The 14,219-nt window shown below is 51.2% G+C and overlaps 1 protein-coding gene across 1 annotated transcript in view; it reads right to left on the bottom strand.

Annotated features, from left to right (window-relative positions):
- Nucleotides 1-14,219, bottom strand: part of TEX29 (testis expressed 29) — a 42,857-nt gene that overhangs the window by 15,708 nt on the left and 12,930 nt on the right. The window contains 3 exon segments of the mRNA XM_030314246.2: nt 5,699-5,854; nt 6,491-6,660; nt 7,346-7,415. Of these exon segments, the coding sequence (XP_030170106.1) occupies nt 5,790-5,854; nt 6,491-6,660; nt 7,346-7,415 (305 nt within the window). The 3' untranslated portion in view covers nt 5,699-5,789.

Here is a 14,219-nt window from a genome sequence, read left to right as displayed (position 1 = left end):
CCTGGGGGCAGATTTCATAGTGCTGCCAGCAAGACCCTGCACTAAGGGAAGCCTATTTCTAGCCTAAACCCACCCAGGAAGCCAGCACCGCAGTCTTGTTGTTGACCTTGCCAAAACCAGTCACCTCTGCTTTGCACACTTGGCCCCCCACCTCTCCCCTTTGAGCTGACCCCTCACTTCTCCCATCCCCACCCCTGTGTCCTCTGTGTCTCTTCACCCAGCTTACTTTCCAAGGTCCTCCTACTAGAACTTCCCTCTAGACACCCTTAACCCTTCTCCCCTCCCCTCTCAGCATGCTCCATTGGCTAAACTACAAGCCTGCTTACTCCAGTTCTCCATCTTGTCTACACCTGCACCCCCAAGGCTGAAGGACAAGAGGAAGCCTGCAACTGTGCTGTGCTCACCATGAACCATGACCACTCACCTCGTGGGTGCCCAGAGCCCCCTGCCTGCCTCTATCTACCTGCTCCTGACTCTGAGGCCCGGCTGGCAGCAGCCTGCACGCCCTGATACAGGTGGTCTGCTGTGGGCACAGGCTGTGCGGTCCTAACAACATCCCTAGGGTGCTGGAGTGTCTGTAACCAGCAGCACTCTTGCTACCCCGCGGTCCTAGACGAAGGCTCACAGCAGCCCCGTCTCCGCTTTCTGCTGCCGCCGTGACAAAGCACCACGCACTCAGCGGCATGATACAGCACGGATGTGTTAGTTCTGCCGGTCGGTGGGGGGCACAGTGAAGGTGTCGGGGAGACTCCATTCCTTGCCTTTATCCAGCTTCCAGGAGCGCTCGCTCCTGGGCTCATGGCCACTCCATAATGCCTCCTCCGCCTTCCCAGGCTCACCTCCCTCCTACCGCTGCGGCGAGGGCCCACTTCTTAGGACCCGGGTCACCAGCCGGGCCGGCCTCCAGGACCCCGAGTGTGTCACATCTGCAAAGCGACTCACACATGCGCAGGTTCTGGGGATCAGGACGCAGGCATCTCGGGGGCTGGCTTTCTGCCTCTTGCCCATCCTCTCTCTCCCAGCTGAGGACAGAGCTTTGTCTGAAGACTGTAGCAGTTTTGCTGCCATGTACCTCCGTGTACCTGGGTGTGCACCGTTTCACGGATCACAGCGGCACCTGCCACTGCTTGGGGGAAGCTGGTTCCCCTCATCCCGAAGGACCGATTTCGTGCAGCTCTCAGGCAGGCTGACACACTGGGATGGGTGGGGCCAGAGGAAAGGCCGGCCCCACCTCCGTCCCCTCGTCATTATCCGGCACACCCCACCCATGGGCCACCAAGGTCCCAGGCCACACCACACCCAGTGTCCCCAGGAGCTGCCCCCCACGCCCCCAGCCCCCGGCCCCACACCTGGCCAATTGCTCTGGAGCCCTCCTCCCAGTTGCAGAGATGTTCACAGACCTGAAGACGTAAACGTGCTCATTCTACTGCTAGCCGCACTCCGGAAAGCCACTCTGGGGGGAATTTATTCTACGCACCTGCATTTAATTTCTAAAATCAGTCTGGGAAAGCAAGAGATTGAGGTTCGTTTTTAAAATCTATTTACTTGCAACCTAGAAACAAGCACGAAGAGACAGACTGTGGATCATCCTGGGAGGGAAGGGAGAGTTGTGAGCCAAAGACTATGCTCAGACTTTCTTTTTCTTGTGAACAATCAGCAGCAGCCTCTATGTGGACTGGACCCGGGAAGTGTCGTGTCCTGTGGGTGACATACCAACACAACACGGAGTGGGGACGTGCCGAATGGTACTAGGCAGTTAAATACACAGGATCCAAATCGAGACTTAACGGCAAGTTCATTATCTAAAAATCAATCAGCTTTTCTTTGCTTCATCAAAAGATCAGATGATAGTGTATGCCACCTTACTTTCAGAATAAAATGTTTTTATTCTCAGACAAGTGAGAACAATGAGAATTATTCCATAATCTGTCAGGTACTGCACGGGCCGATGGAGGAGGGTTTGTGTCTCTGTGAGGGCAGGCTCATGGCATGCCCGTCGTAGACGTGCAACAAGCTTCAGCGGCAAAGAACGAGATGATCCCGGAACGCAGCGTGGACAGAAAACACTGCGAGCGGTTCAAATGGGACACTCATGGCCAGGACTGCAGGCCTCCTTCAGGCCCGGATGACCTGGCCTCCACTTCCCCAGACCAGGTGGGCCTCCCCGACCTTCTGCAGGACCTGGTGAGGTCTCTTTGTCCTTCTGGGCACTGACAAGCCTGACATGACCCTTCCCAGGCCCATCCCCTCCCAGGATGATGAGGGTAAAGAGAACGTGGTTCTAGCTTCCCTTGGTGCGGGCAGCCAGCAGTGGGGCCAGGGGCAAAATCACGGCAGTGAGGAAGAGGGTACCAGGCAGTTTAGCCACACCGCACAATCCGAGGTACCAGTTTCCACACGACTGCTCTCGCTCCAGAACCGGCCTCAGGTCTGGGGCCCCCGCACCACCCACACTCCAGCTGGCTGCAAAACTGGGGGTCTGCACAACCACCCTTGCATACCACAATTTGCCAGAGCCACCCACAGGACTCGAGGAAGGAGTATACTTAGGATTCAAGTTTCATTGTATCAAGAGGATACAGATCAGAACAGCCAAAGGAAGAGACGCACAGGACGAGGTAGAGGGTCCCACAGGTGCCGCTTCTGTGCCCTCGGGACGCACCACCCTCCAGGCACATCCATGTCGGTCAGCAACCAGGGGCACTCAGCCCAGCCCGGTGCCCAGCGTTTCCTGGGGCTTCATTATATAGACACAAGACACGACTGATTACACTGCTGTCCGTGTGGTTGAACTCAACCTGCTGCCCTCTTCTCTCCAAGGGGTTGGGCTGACAGCCCATGGCCCGTGTGCCTGGTGCAGCTGACTCCGTCCTGAGTCACCTTGTTAGCAACTGTCTAGGGGCCCACCCTGAGTCCCAGAGACATTTCTAGCCCTTGGGAAACTCCCAGGCAACAGGGACAGAGACCAGACCTCTCCTTGGGCTGAGGCCACCTTCTTCATTACACTGAGGGGTATTGGTCAGCGTTCTCCAGAGAAACAGGAGGCTGATTCTAAAGAAGTGGCTTATGCAATTATGGAGGCTGACAGGTCCCCAGGTGTGTAGTCAGCAACCTGGACACAAGGAGAGCCAATGCTCTGAGCTCCAACCCGAAGTCAGGCAAGCTCAAGACCCAGGAAAGCCCATCTTTCAGTTCAGATCAAAGGCAGGAAAAACAATGTTTCTGTTCAAAGGCAATCAGGCAGGAGGTCCCTCTTACTCAGAGGACAATCAGCCTTCTTATTCTGTTCAGGCCTTCAATTGACTGGATGAGACTCACCCACACTAGGAGAGCCATCTGATTTCCTCCGTCTACTTGATTCAAGTGTCAATCTCATCCAGAAACCTCTTCACAGATGCATCGAGAATTATGGTCGAGTAAACATCTGGGCACCTTGTGGCCCAGTCAGGTCGACACATAAACATCACAGGAGAAAAGACCAGCGTCCATTACTGTCCCAAGCACAGGCTGGACTCAAAATATTGTGTTAGAGAAGAAATGTGAAGAAAATAGCATCTATGATCAAGTACTAACTATGGTCATTTGTGGTCATGGGGACACGAACAGTTTATTTCTACTTTTCTGAATGTTTTGTGTTTTCTGTAATAGAACTAAGGAAGTAAAAACATAAGCAGCCATTTAGTCCCATAAATGGAGTGTACTCATTGTGTGCATGCACCTGCATTCATATGTGTGTACATATGTGCATATGTGTAGATGTACTCAGCTTCAACTGGCTGATGCTCCTTCCCAACCCCGATGAGGGTTAAACTGTCCACTCCACGAAGGGGAGGGGGCTAGGCCAAGCCAGCGCCATCCAGGGAGGCTCACAGCCACCTGCTGGACACGCTGCTGCCCTGGACAGTGAGCAAGGTGGGGTGGGCTGGACTCGGATGCACCTATCCCCCTTCCCGCCTCCAGAACCACACCGTCCACACACAGCCCCCGGCCACATGCAGCCACTTGCAAACGGGGCCAGTCTGGACTGAGAAGCTCTCAAAATGTAAAACTCAGAGAGTTGTAAAAGGGCATGGGAAGTGTGTTATACAAACTCGTGTTTCCACACCGACTGTGTGTTGAGAGGACATTTGGGGATCTGGGGTTACAGAGAACGTGCTACTGCACCTCATCTCAGCCATGTTACTTTCTCAAGACCATGCGAAACGGCACACGTGTCCCCTGCCCTTTCCAAGTACAGCGGGCGGATTTGCTCCCAGCCTGCGGGGAGCCATAACAAGCTCTTCTTTGGGGGCACAACTCCTTCCAGTCCCCTAAATAAACCTGAGGCTCATTGGAGTAGATGAACTTCGACCCAAGGTAGCTCTGACAAGGAAGCCCTTAGAGCAGGAACCGGGTGGGAATCGCCATGGGGACCCCCAGAGCCAACAACGCCAGGCCCTGCCCACCCGCCCACTGGGCTTGACCTGTTGCCCTGACATTCGGTGCTGAGTGCTCACCCCTTTAAGCAGAATGTATGCTCAACTTGATATATATATTATATATATCACACACATACACACACACACATATATATAGTATATATCATATATTATAATATATATATTATATATTATACATATCACACGTATACACACATATACATACACACGCATGTATATGCACACGCGTGCACACAGACATACATGTGCATGCCTGCATGTGCAGTGTGTACAGGCATACATACATCATGTGTGTGCACACATATGTGCGCGTATACATCCACACACATGCATACACACAAGTGTGTGTACACATACATGTGTACACACATGCACACATGTGCACACAAGCATACATACGTGTGCACACACGTGCATACACATATACATGCAAACATGGGTACATGTGAGAATACACATGTGTACATGTCTACGTGCACACACGTGTACACATACACATATGCATGTGTATGTACATATGTACTCATACATATGCATATACACAAGTATACATATATACATATGCACACATATACGTATACATATATATGTGCACACACATAAGATCATGCACAAATACAGATACACATGCACACACACGAGCATGCATACATACGTGTGCACACGCATACATGTAGACACACGTGTGCAGACATACATGCACCCGTATGCATACACACATGCACACATATACATGTATGCACATATGTACACACATATGAATGCAGGTGCATGCACACACAGATGCTCACACACACATTAAGCCCATAATGTCCGGATGAATGAGCCACACCTGCTCTGGAGAACACAAGTTTCCAAGGTAGAGGGCAGAGATTCTCCAAGACTAGGGGCTCGGTGGGCTGTAACCCCCATGGTTAGCACCCACTAGTCGTGTTCTGTCACAGAAGAGGGGCTGTGAGGAAGCTGTAGCAGACCGCCGGGGGCCTCCCAGAAATGGGTGCCACGCCCCTCCTGGGCAGGTCCTGAGGTCCCGTGAGTCAGAGCGACAAGCCCACCTACCCTGTCTTCTGAGAAAGGGCGCGGTGGCCTAGCCCGGCGAGGTGCTGTGAGCTGCCTGGACTCCGGCAGCGCTAACAAGCGGCACCACTGAGCGCTGGAAGCTTCCAGCGAACGTCTGCGCACTTCCCAGGTTGTCTCTGTCCGAAGGTAGAATGACAGCACTGACTACAACGACACGGAACAAGAAGCATCTAAAATACCTTTATTGTCTCGTCATTGATGCTGTTTCTATCACACACTTCACAGCGGTTCGCCAGCTGGACCATTTCACTTGGGTGTTTCTGCCAACCTTCACTCTGCCTCTGCCGTGCACCTCAGTCCTCGGTTTCTTCTTCCATCCATTATTGTCAGTGTTGCTGGATTTAAGATAAAGAAAGTGGATCTTTTGAATGGAATACTCAGCCACGTCATGAGGTCTGTGAACACGCCAATTATATGCCATGTAAACAACGATTTACTCAAAGGCCAGTTTGGTCAGTGGGTCTGTGCTGCCTGCTCTGTTACCCAAGGAGAGCGTGGCTTCTGGTGGCTTCGCTCTGCAGAAAGTGCCCTGAGAAGGTGACGCCCTGCCCTGTGGGAAAGACCACAGCTCAGACACGGCTCGGTCAGGGGCAAGGATCTGGATCCTAAAAGACGTTTCAGGAGACCTCTTCTCCCCGCCCTTCTGCTTCCCAACTGCTCCAGTAAAACCAAGTCTCCATGACTGACGGGTTAAGGAGAGACCCAGAGAGGGCGTGTCCCTGCAGATGCCACCTAAGGCAGAACTGACCATTGGGGACGCTTCCTTCTCTAACCCGGCCAGGTGCTCGCCTGTGAAAAGCAACGATGGCCAGAGCCCCGGGAGAGACTTAATACATATACCAATGCCTGTGCTTCCTGCAGAGCACCCCCCTGGGACCAGCAGCAGCAGACCATCAGGCCGTCACGGTAGCGGCCGGGTCCCCACACCACCGCCAGGACATGACCTGTGTGGGGACAGCCCTCCACCTCACCATCCTCTTCCTCCTCCTTGCTGTCCTTGCTCCTGTTCAACGGCTCCGCACTCCCAGGCTTGGACCCCACCTGCTCGCCGGAGAGCGTCAATTCCACTTGATCGCTGGACATGGGTGACGGAAGCAGTTCCGTGCGGAGTTCCTTTTCTCTCCTACTCTCCTGAACAACTCTAACGGGGAGAGACTCTTTGTTACAATCAGGGAAATTAAAGATGGAAAACTGAATGGGCCACTCAGTCCTCCACCAGGACGTCCCCCTCAAACAGGGTTCAGGGTTCAGGATCACGCTTTGCCTTAATAGCTCCCAGGTTAGTTTCCTATACAGGCTGAAACACACAATCGTGTGTGGCATTCAGACTCCGGAGGGTGAGAACAGGGACGGGGCAGTATGACTCTGCAGAAAGGCCACTCAGGATGTCACCGGGCACCAGAGGAGTTCCCACAGGAGGGGACTGGTTTTCCTTGCTGCGGGACAAAGTGACTTGACTAGTCTCACTGGCTTTTCTCCACGTCACAAGGGGGCTTGCGGTGGGGGTACCTTGGCCCCGAGTGGCAGCGAGGAATCCAGGCCTGCCTGTGGGCAGCTGCCAGTGGCCACGGCCTCGTGTCCTCCCCACCGAAAGGAGAGGGCAGATTCTCATCTACACCATAACAGCAGACACCGGACAGGGTTCTCATGGGCAAATGGGGGCCGGCAGGGGGCTGACAGTGTGGGTGCTCCTTAAACGTTGGCATGGACCGGGGGTGGGGGCTGCTGTCAGGAGCTCAGGCCCTGAGAGGATCCCCCACCTGCTCCCTAGCGCCCTGCGTCCTGCACCTTTTGTGGGTGAGTTCAGACAGGAAGAGACAACTGACCTGTAAATGATAGTGATGACAAAGGCCCCAGCAATGATCACGATCAAGGCAGAAAACACCTGCACATAGACTGGAAAACAGTTTGTTACAAGTCAGTCCAGCCTCCGAGGTGGGCAGTACCCCTGCCCCTGCCCAGGCGGCCTCTCCTCCAATCCTTCCCTGGGGACACTGCCACGGGCTCCACGCGGGCCATGAAGAGGACAGCTGAGAGCTGCCCATAAGACAGTGGTGCGGGCAGCTCCCTGGTCTCCTCCAGAAAAGCCCCTTTGCCACCCATGATCTGGGCCTCCCTCCTCCAACTCCCAGGAACCGGTTTCTCCATCTTCAGGCGAGTTATCCCAAGGCTGCCGTACTAACAAGGGGCTCCACTGTCCCCACACTGCCCATGTCTTCCCTAGACGAGCCCACCGGAAGAGCCAAGGCCTCAAGGTGACTCTCGGAGGGGGCAGGCGGCCCCTGTGGCCATGGTCCCCAGTGCAGGAAAGCTCTGGGCCCCTTTTCACCCCCGTGGAAGCAGGCGCAGGTGAGGCCCAGCCTTCTCTTGGGGACCCTCCACCGCAGGACCCTCTCCCACCCAGCTGGGATGGACTTGTGGGTCTCCGTGTCACAGAGCGGTCTCAGGCAGAGCGAGGCACTGTATCCGGGAGGCCTGGTGCCCATGAGCGTGCCCCGGCGGGAGCCCTCCACCCAACATGGTCTCCGACAGGCAGAGGGAAGGGTCCAGGGGACTGGAGGGCAGAGCTGAGCTGCCAGCAGGCAGCACACACACCGTTGTCACCACTGCCACTTCTCTCGCTTTCACTCTTAAGGGACAGAGCCCAGCCTCCTTGGAAACCCCACCCTGAGTGACAAGATGTGCTTCAAGTCTCTTACCTCCTCCCATAAACCGTTTTCACCCATCCTTAACTGGCAGGAATACTGCTGGACGCTGTGTCCTTGGGAGTGGCCTTCGTGTCCTGAGGCAGCTAGAAAAAAGCACCACTAACCAGTGGCTTAACGCAATAGCGAAGTACAGTGTCTGGGTTATAGAGGTGGAAGTCCAAAATGGAGGTATCCCTCGAAGACTCTGGGAGGTCCTGCCTGCTTCTTCCATCTCCTGGTGGGCCCGGCGCCCCCGGGTGTCCTTGTCCTTGTAGATGCATCCCCCGCTCTCTGCCTCGTCATCTTGGGGCATCTTCCCCACGTGACCCTGTCTTCATGTGGTGCTCCCCTGTGTGCGCTGCGTCTAACTCAGGCTCTTCTTGGAAGGACACCAGTCGTACTGGAATCAATGCCTCTACTCCAGCGTGACCTCATCTTCACTGATCACATCTGCAAAGACCCTGTTTCTACGTAAGGTCACATTCACAGGTACCGGAGGTTTGAACTTCGGCAGATCACTTAGGGGAACACGGTTCAACCCATTGACAGAAGGTTAAGCAGTAGCTGCAGAGAAAGCTGCTTCCCAGGCATGGGAAGGTGACTCCAGTGGGAATTATATTCTCTGGACTGAGCCAGAGGGTCTCTGAGAACGGACGGGGCCTCCGGGATCCTTTCCGTGGGGCTGAAGTCAAAAACTGAAGGGGGCTGAAGCCAAATGCTTAATTTTCTCATATTGATATGAGCTCAGTAGGGGATGGTCAGGCATAGGAAGGGTGCTCCGTGGTCAAGCGTGCATCAGGAAGAGGACGGAGGGGGTGGGGGGCTGGCCTGTGCGGTCACCAGCACACCACAGCAGTGAACCAACTGGCGAGCTACTTGTTGGAGGCTCTGTTCTAATCAGCCGGGGCTTCTCTCAGGGATACCTTTCCCAGGGCAATGTGTTCACCTGAGTTCACCTCTCCATCCCCAGGGCTAGAACAACCAGCCTCTAAGATGGCCTGCGGGAGGGCTTGCCTCCTGGTATTCACACGCAGGTCAGTACAGACACCTCCATGGGGCAGAGATAGCATTAGCTCTGAACCAGGATGTAACTTCTAAGGCTAGGTCAGAGTGTCACTGTGGCTTCTACCCAGCTTTCTCAGGTCACTCGCTCTGGAAAGAGACAGTCATGTCATAAGGACAGGGAAGCAGACCTCATGGCATGGGAAAGGGGTTCCTGTTAACCGTCAGAACCACGTGCCCGCAAAGGGAGCCACTTTGGAGAAGACCTTTCAGTTCCAGTCGGGCCCTCGGATGGATGAGTGGCCAAGCCCCACACCATCCAACTAAGCTTCTAAGCCATCACTTTAGATCGTTTAGACACAATTTAGGAATTGTGTCCCCCGCCCCCCCAAATGATCTGTTGGTCCAAACCTCTGGTACCTATGAATGTGACCTTATTTAGCTAAATTTTGAGCAATTTGTTCTGCAACAATAACTAATACAAGGGTGTAGGCAAAGGGCTTGGCTCAGAGAAAGTATACTTTGAGTGATGCTGAATGAACTGAATGCAAGGACCCAAGTGAACGAGCAAACCAGGAGCTTTTAAGGGACAAGAAAGGAGCCCTCAAATTCTTGAATTCCGGGGAATATATGCTCCTCAGTGGATCCCTTACTTCATGGTGTAAATTTAGAATTTATGTGAGTGAAGCCGTTGAAGAGACACACGCACATGGACCATGTGTGAGTATTCAAGTCTCAGTATAGCTTCTGCATCTTTACAGGTGCAAGTATTTTTGGTCCTTGGTGTCAAGTTCCTGGAGGCAGAGACTGCATCTCCGTGACTCTCTCTGCACAGGAGCTGGCCAGCACACAATCTGTTATAAACGATATGTATGGTGTATCATAAACAAGATATTGTGATTGGTCACAGAGAAATGGCAGCAACTGAAGAAAGTATAATTTTCTTTCAGAAATCTCTTGGTAAGTTCGCCCCCAGATGCAGTTTAAAGTTTTGAAATCATCTGCATGATTCCCGTGAAGAAACAGAAGTCAAACACTTGGAAAAAAGTGACGTGTTAAATAACGTGCCCTAAAGACTAAAGAATGACAATAAGTCCTTCTCTTTGGATTCCCAATTTGTTCTCAAAGATCTGATGCTAATTTCCCAAGTTCATATTCTTAATAATACAGATTATGCCACAACACAATGTGCACTTCAAACCAGCCAATTTAAGAAGCTGGTGAAAGGTTTTCCTAACATAGAATTATGCGCACAAAGAACTCCCAATACCCTGTCACCGAATACTACAACTTACACAGCACAAAGGCTCGCTTGCCGTCTTGAATGAGAAAGATGTCAAGGAAATGAAAAATATCTTGAGGGCTCAGTGAGAACCCAGATGCAGGGCTCACTGCCCAGACTCTTCCCACAGACGGCCCAGCCTCTCGAGCCTGAAACAAGTTAGAAGTTAAGAAAAAGCCTCGCCCACGCAACTCCTGTGTGAACAGTGCAAGGATGGAGACAGGATGAACACTTGCCCCCATGCAGAAACGATATCCCCACTTGTAGAACAGTGACGCCTCTTCCAGGACAAAAAATTCTTGAGACTTTGTGTTCTTTTCTGGGTTCCTTACAGACACTGGTAAATCAGGTGCTGTCAAGAACAAGGCTCATTCTTCCTTCCCCTCTCCCGTGGCCTTCTGTTAAGTTTCTCAGGATCCACATAAGAGAGAAAACACAGGGTATCTGTCTTTCTCTGTATGACTTATTTCACTTAGCATCACGCTCTCCAGTTCCATCCACGTTGCTACAAAAGGCCAGATTTCATTCTTTCTCATTGCCACGTAGTATAAAAAAAAGTTAGAGGGGGAGAGAGCCAAACCATAAGAGACTCTTAAAAACTGAGAATAAACTGAGGGTTGATGGGGGTCGGGGGGGGGATGGGCACTGAGGAGGGCACCTGTTGGGATGAGCACTGGGTGTTGTATGGAAAACAATTTGACAATAAATTTCATATAAAAAAAAAACAAAAATTTAAAAAATGGGAAATAAAAAAAGAATAAGGCTCATTCTTCATATGAGTAATGGGCATAAGTATAATGTTAACATAAGCAACGTCTCAATTGCATACTAACAAGCACAAAATGGCCAACTCCTGCATAAAATGCTCCTGACAAGATGCTCAGGGGAGGGACAGATGGAAACAGAAGTGGCAGCAGCTTGAATCTGTGTGCCCTTGCCAGCTGCGATCTCCCTTGAAGGATCCATTTCACCACCTTCTGCTGTTGGGGCCGTCTCCCTGGGGCGGGAGTGAACCAGGGTGACCACCAAAGACCATGACCGCATGCGTGACCTCATCAGGGAACCGAACAGCTTCTGCACCTTCATACGTAGAAGACTGAAAAACCACATTCAAATGCCCTTTGGATGGGAAGGTCTCCTGCTTTTAGAAGCCCCAAATGGTAAACATCTCTGAAAAACCTCAGGAAGACATCAGAGCCTTCCAGGAAAGAGAACTCCACAATGGAAAAGGAAGTGAGCCGGACCCTACTCGTCTGTGGCCCCCAAGTAGTGAGATGTGTGCGGCAGGCCACTGAGGCCACAGAAAGACAGAAAGATGACAAATCCAAAAAGCACCAGATGACGGCCAGACCGCCACCAGGCCGTGGACTCTGCTCAGAGCAAGACACCGGACAGCAGGCCATCCCACGCTGGAAGACTGGGGCCCAGGCAGGGTTCTGCCCGAAGGTTGTGGGTTTATGATGAAAAGGCGGGAGGGCAAACCCCTTTAGAGACAAAGCGCCGTGACTCCCTGCAGCTCTCACCACCCGCTTGTGTATGACTGGACCGGAGGTTCACCGAAGTCCAGAATTTCCAGTGTGACATCAGGAATTAAAAAAAAAAAAAACATGGCAGAAAAGAACCCCCCTCGCCCCACCAGATCCTTCCTCCATAAAAACCAGTGAGAACATTGGCACCATTTGTCAGAATCTACTTTTTCGGAACTCGGAAACTTAACCAATCAAAAGCTTGCAGATGAACAGATGGCGGTCACTAAGAACACTGACCTGTGGACATTTTAACTTGCCCTATTCCCACTCCTGCTCACCTCTAATTCCATGCGAGTCTTGAACCAATAGCCCACAGTCATGGCGACTACTAGCAGCCTGGCATCCCTGGAGGGAGCAGAGCAGGGCTGAAGATCCTTCAAAGTCCCAGGCCCAGAGCACCGTCATTACTTTGTCCACCTGCCACTTCACTAGAAGATCCCACTTGCAAGGTTGTCTTTGTTTGACCTGACTTGGAGCTAATTTAGCGTGAACAGCTTTCTCTCAGGCATTTGTTGAAAACAGAGGCAACTGTGGAAAATCATGGCAGCTAAAGTGGCCGACAGCACTTGGGGGTAGACAATCGGTGGACCAGAAAGCTTAAAAGGAAAACTTGGGGAATTATCTGTCTGAAGGGGATTTGAAAAGGTGCAACATATTCCCTGGAATCTAGAAGGCAATGGGCATACTCAAGGCTGTGTACGTACAGAGGAAATACCGGAGAAGGTCCTAGGCTCTCACTTCTGGCTGAACTCAAGGCTCTGTGTAAGCATGGAGTAAAGATTAAGGCACAGTTGAAAATTGGCTGACGGCTGAAGGTATGTCCCCAACACACACATAGAGCACCTAAGCGAAGACTGTGAGACATTGTTTCCAAGCATCTCGGCAGATTTCTGTCATTAGCTGACCAGCAGACTAACAAGCAGAGTCTTCAATGGCTGCAGACCACAAAGAATACAGACTTTACTGAATTCATTCAGAAAAGTCATTAAACAACGCCAATGACAACTTTGGGGAGGCAGGAGAACACAGTTTTCAGAGGTGCCACATATTTCTAAATGTCTAGTTTTCAACAAAAAACATTAGATATGCAAAGAAGTATGGCCACACACACACACCATCAGTAGAAACTGTCCTTGAGGAAGACCAGATGTTGGAATCACCAAACAAAGACTTTAAATTAGCCCCTTTAAATACGGTCAAAAGAGGGGCGCCTGGGTGGCTCAGTCGGTTGAGGGTCTGACTTCAGCTCAGGTCATGATCTCACAGTTCGTGAGTTCGAGCCCCACATCAGGCTCTGTGCTGACAGCTCGGAGCCTGGAGCCTGCTTCAGATTCTGTGTCTCCCTCTCTCTCTGCCCTTACCCCACTCATGGTCTGTCTGTCTCTCTCTCTCTCTCAAAAATAAACATAAAAAATTTAAATATGTCAAAGCTGAAGGAAAACCATATCTGAAGAGCTAAAGTATGAGAACGTATCTCACCAAGTAGAAAGTACCAATACAGACACAGAAATTATTTTTTTTAGAAAAGAACAAAATAGAATTCTGGAGTTGAGAATATGATACCAGAAATGAAACATCACTAGAGAGCTCAACAGATTGGGGTGGGCTAAAGAAAGAATCTGCAGACTTGAAGATAAATGAGTTGAGATTACCCAGTCCAAGTAACAGAAAATAGGATCAAGAAAAGCTCACAGAGCCTCAGAGACCTGTGGGGTGGACCAAATACGAACAATGAGAGGCCCAGAGGGAGTGGACAGACAGGAGAATGTCTGAAGAAATGGCAAAATTTCCCACATTTGATGATGAGGATAAATTCAAAGACACATGGCAAATAGTCAAAAGAGAATCTTGGAAACAGCAGAAGAAACATGCTTTATATAAAGAAGCTTCAAGACTAAAAGCAGATTCCTTGTCAGAAACCATGGAGGTCAGAAGGCTAAAAGATGAAATACTCTAAGTGTTGACACAGAAGGACTGCCAGTTAGGAATTTTATACACTGCAACTCTATCCTTCAAAAATGAAGGACAGATTAATACATCCCCAGATACACAAAAACAGAGACTTCATCACTAGCAGACCTGTCTTACAAAAAATGCTAAAGGGAGTCCTTCCAGATGAAAGCATAGGATACTAGACAGTAACTCAAATCCACAGTTGTCATCAAGAGCACCACTAGATGCAGAAAAAGAATTTTATAAT

This window comes from Lynx canadensis, chromosome A1 (genome assembly GCF_007474595.2).
Source record: "Lynx canadensis isolate LIC74 chromosome A1, mLynCan4.pri.v2, whole genome shotgun sequence".
In the NCBI taxonomy this organism is placed as follows: domain Eukaryota; kingdom Metazoa; phylum Chordata; class Mammalia; order Carnivora; family Felidae; genus Lynx; species Lynx canadensis.
Note: the sequence above shows the minus strand (reverse complement) of the source record. Positions and strands in the feature narration are given on the sequence as shown.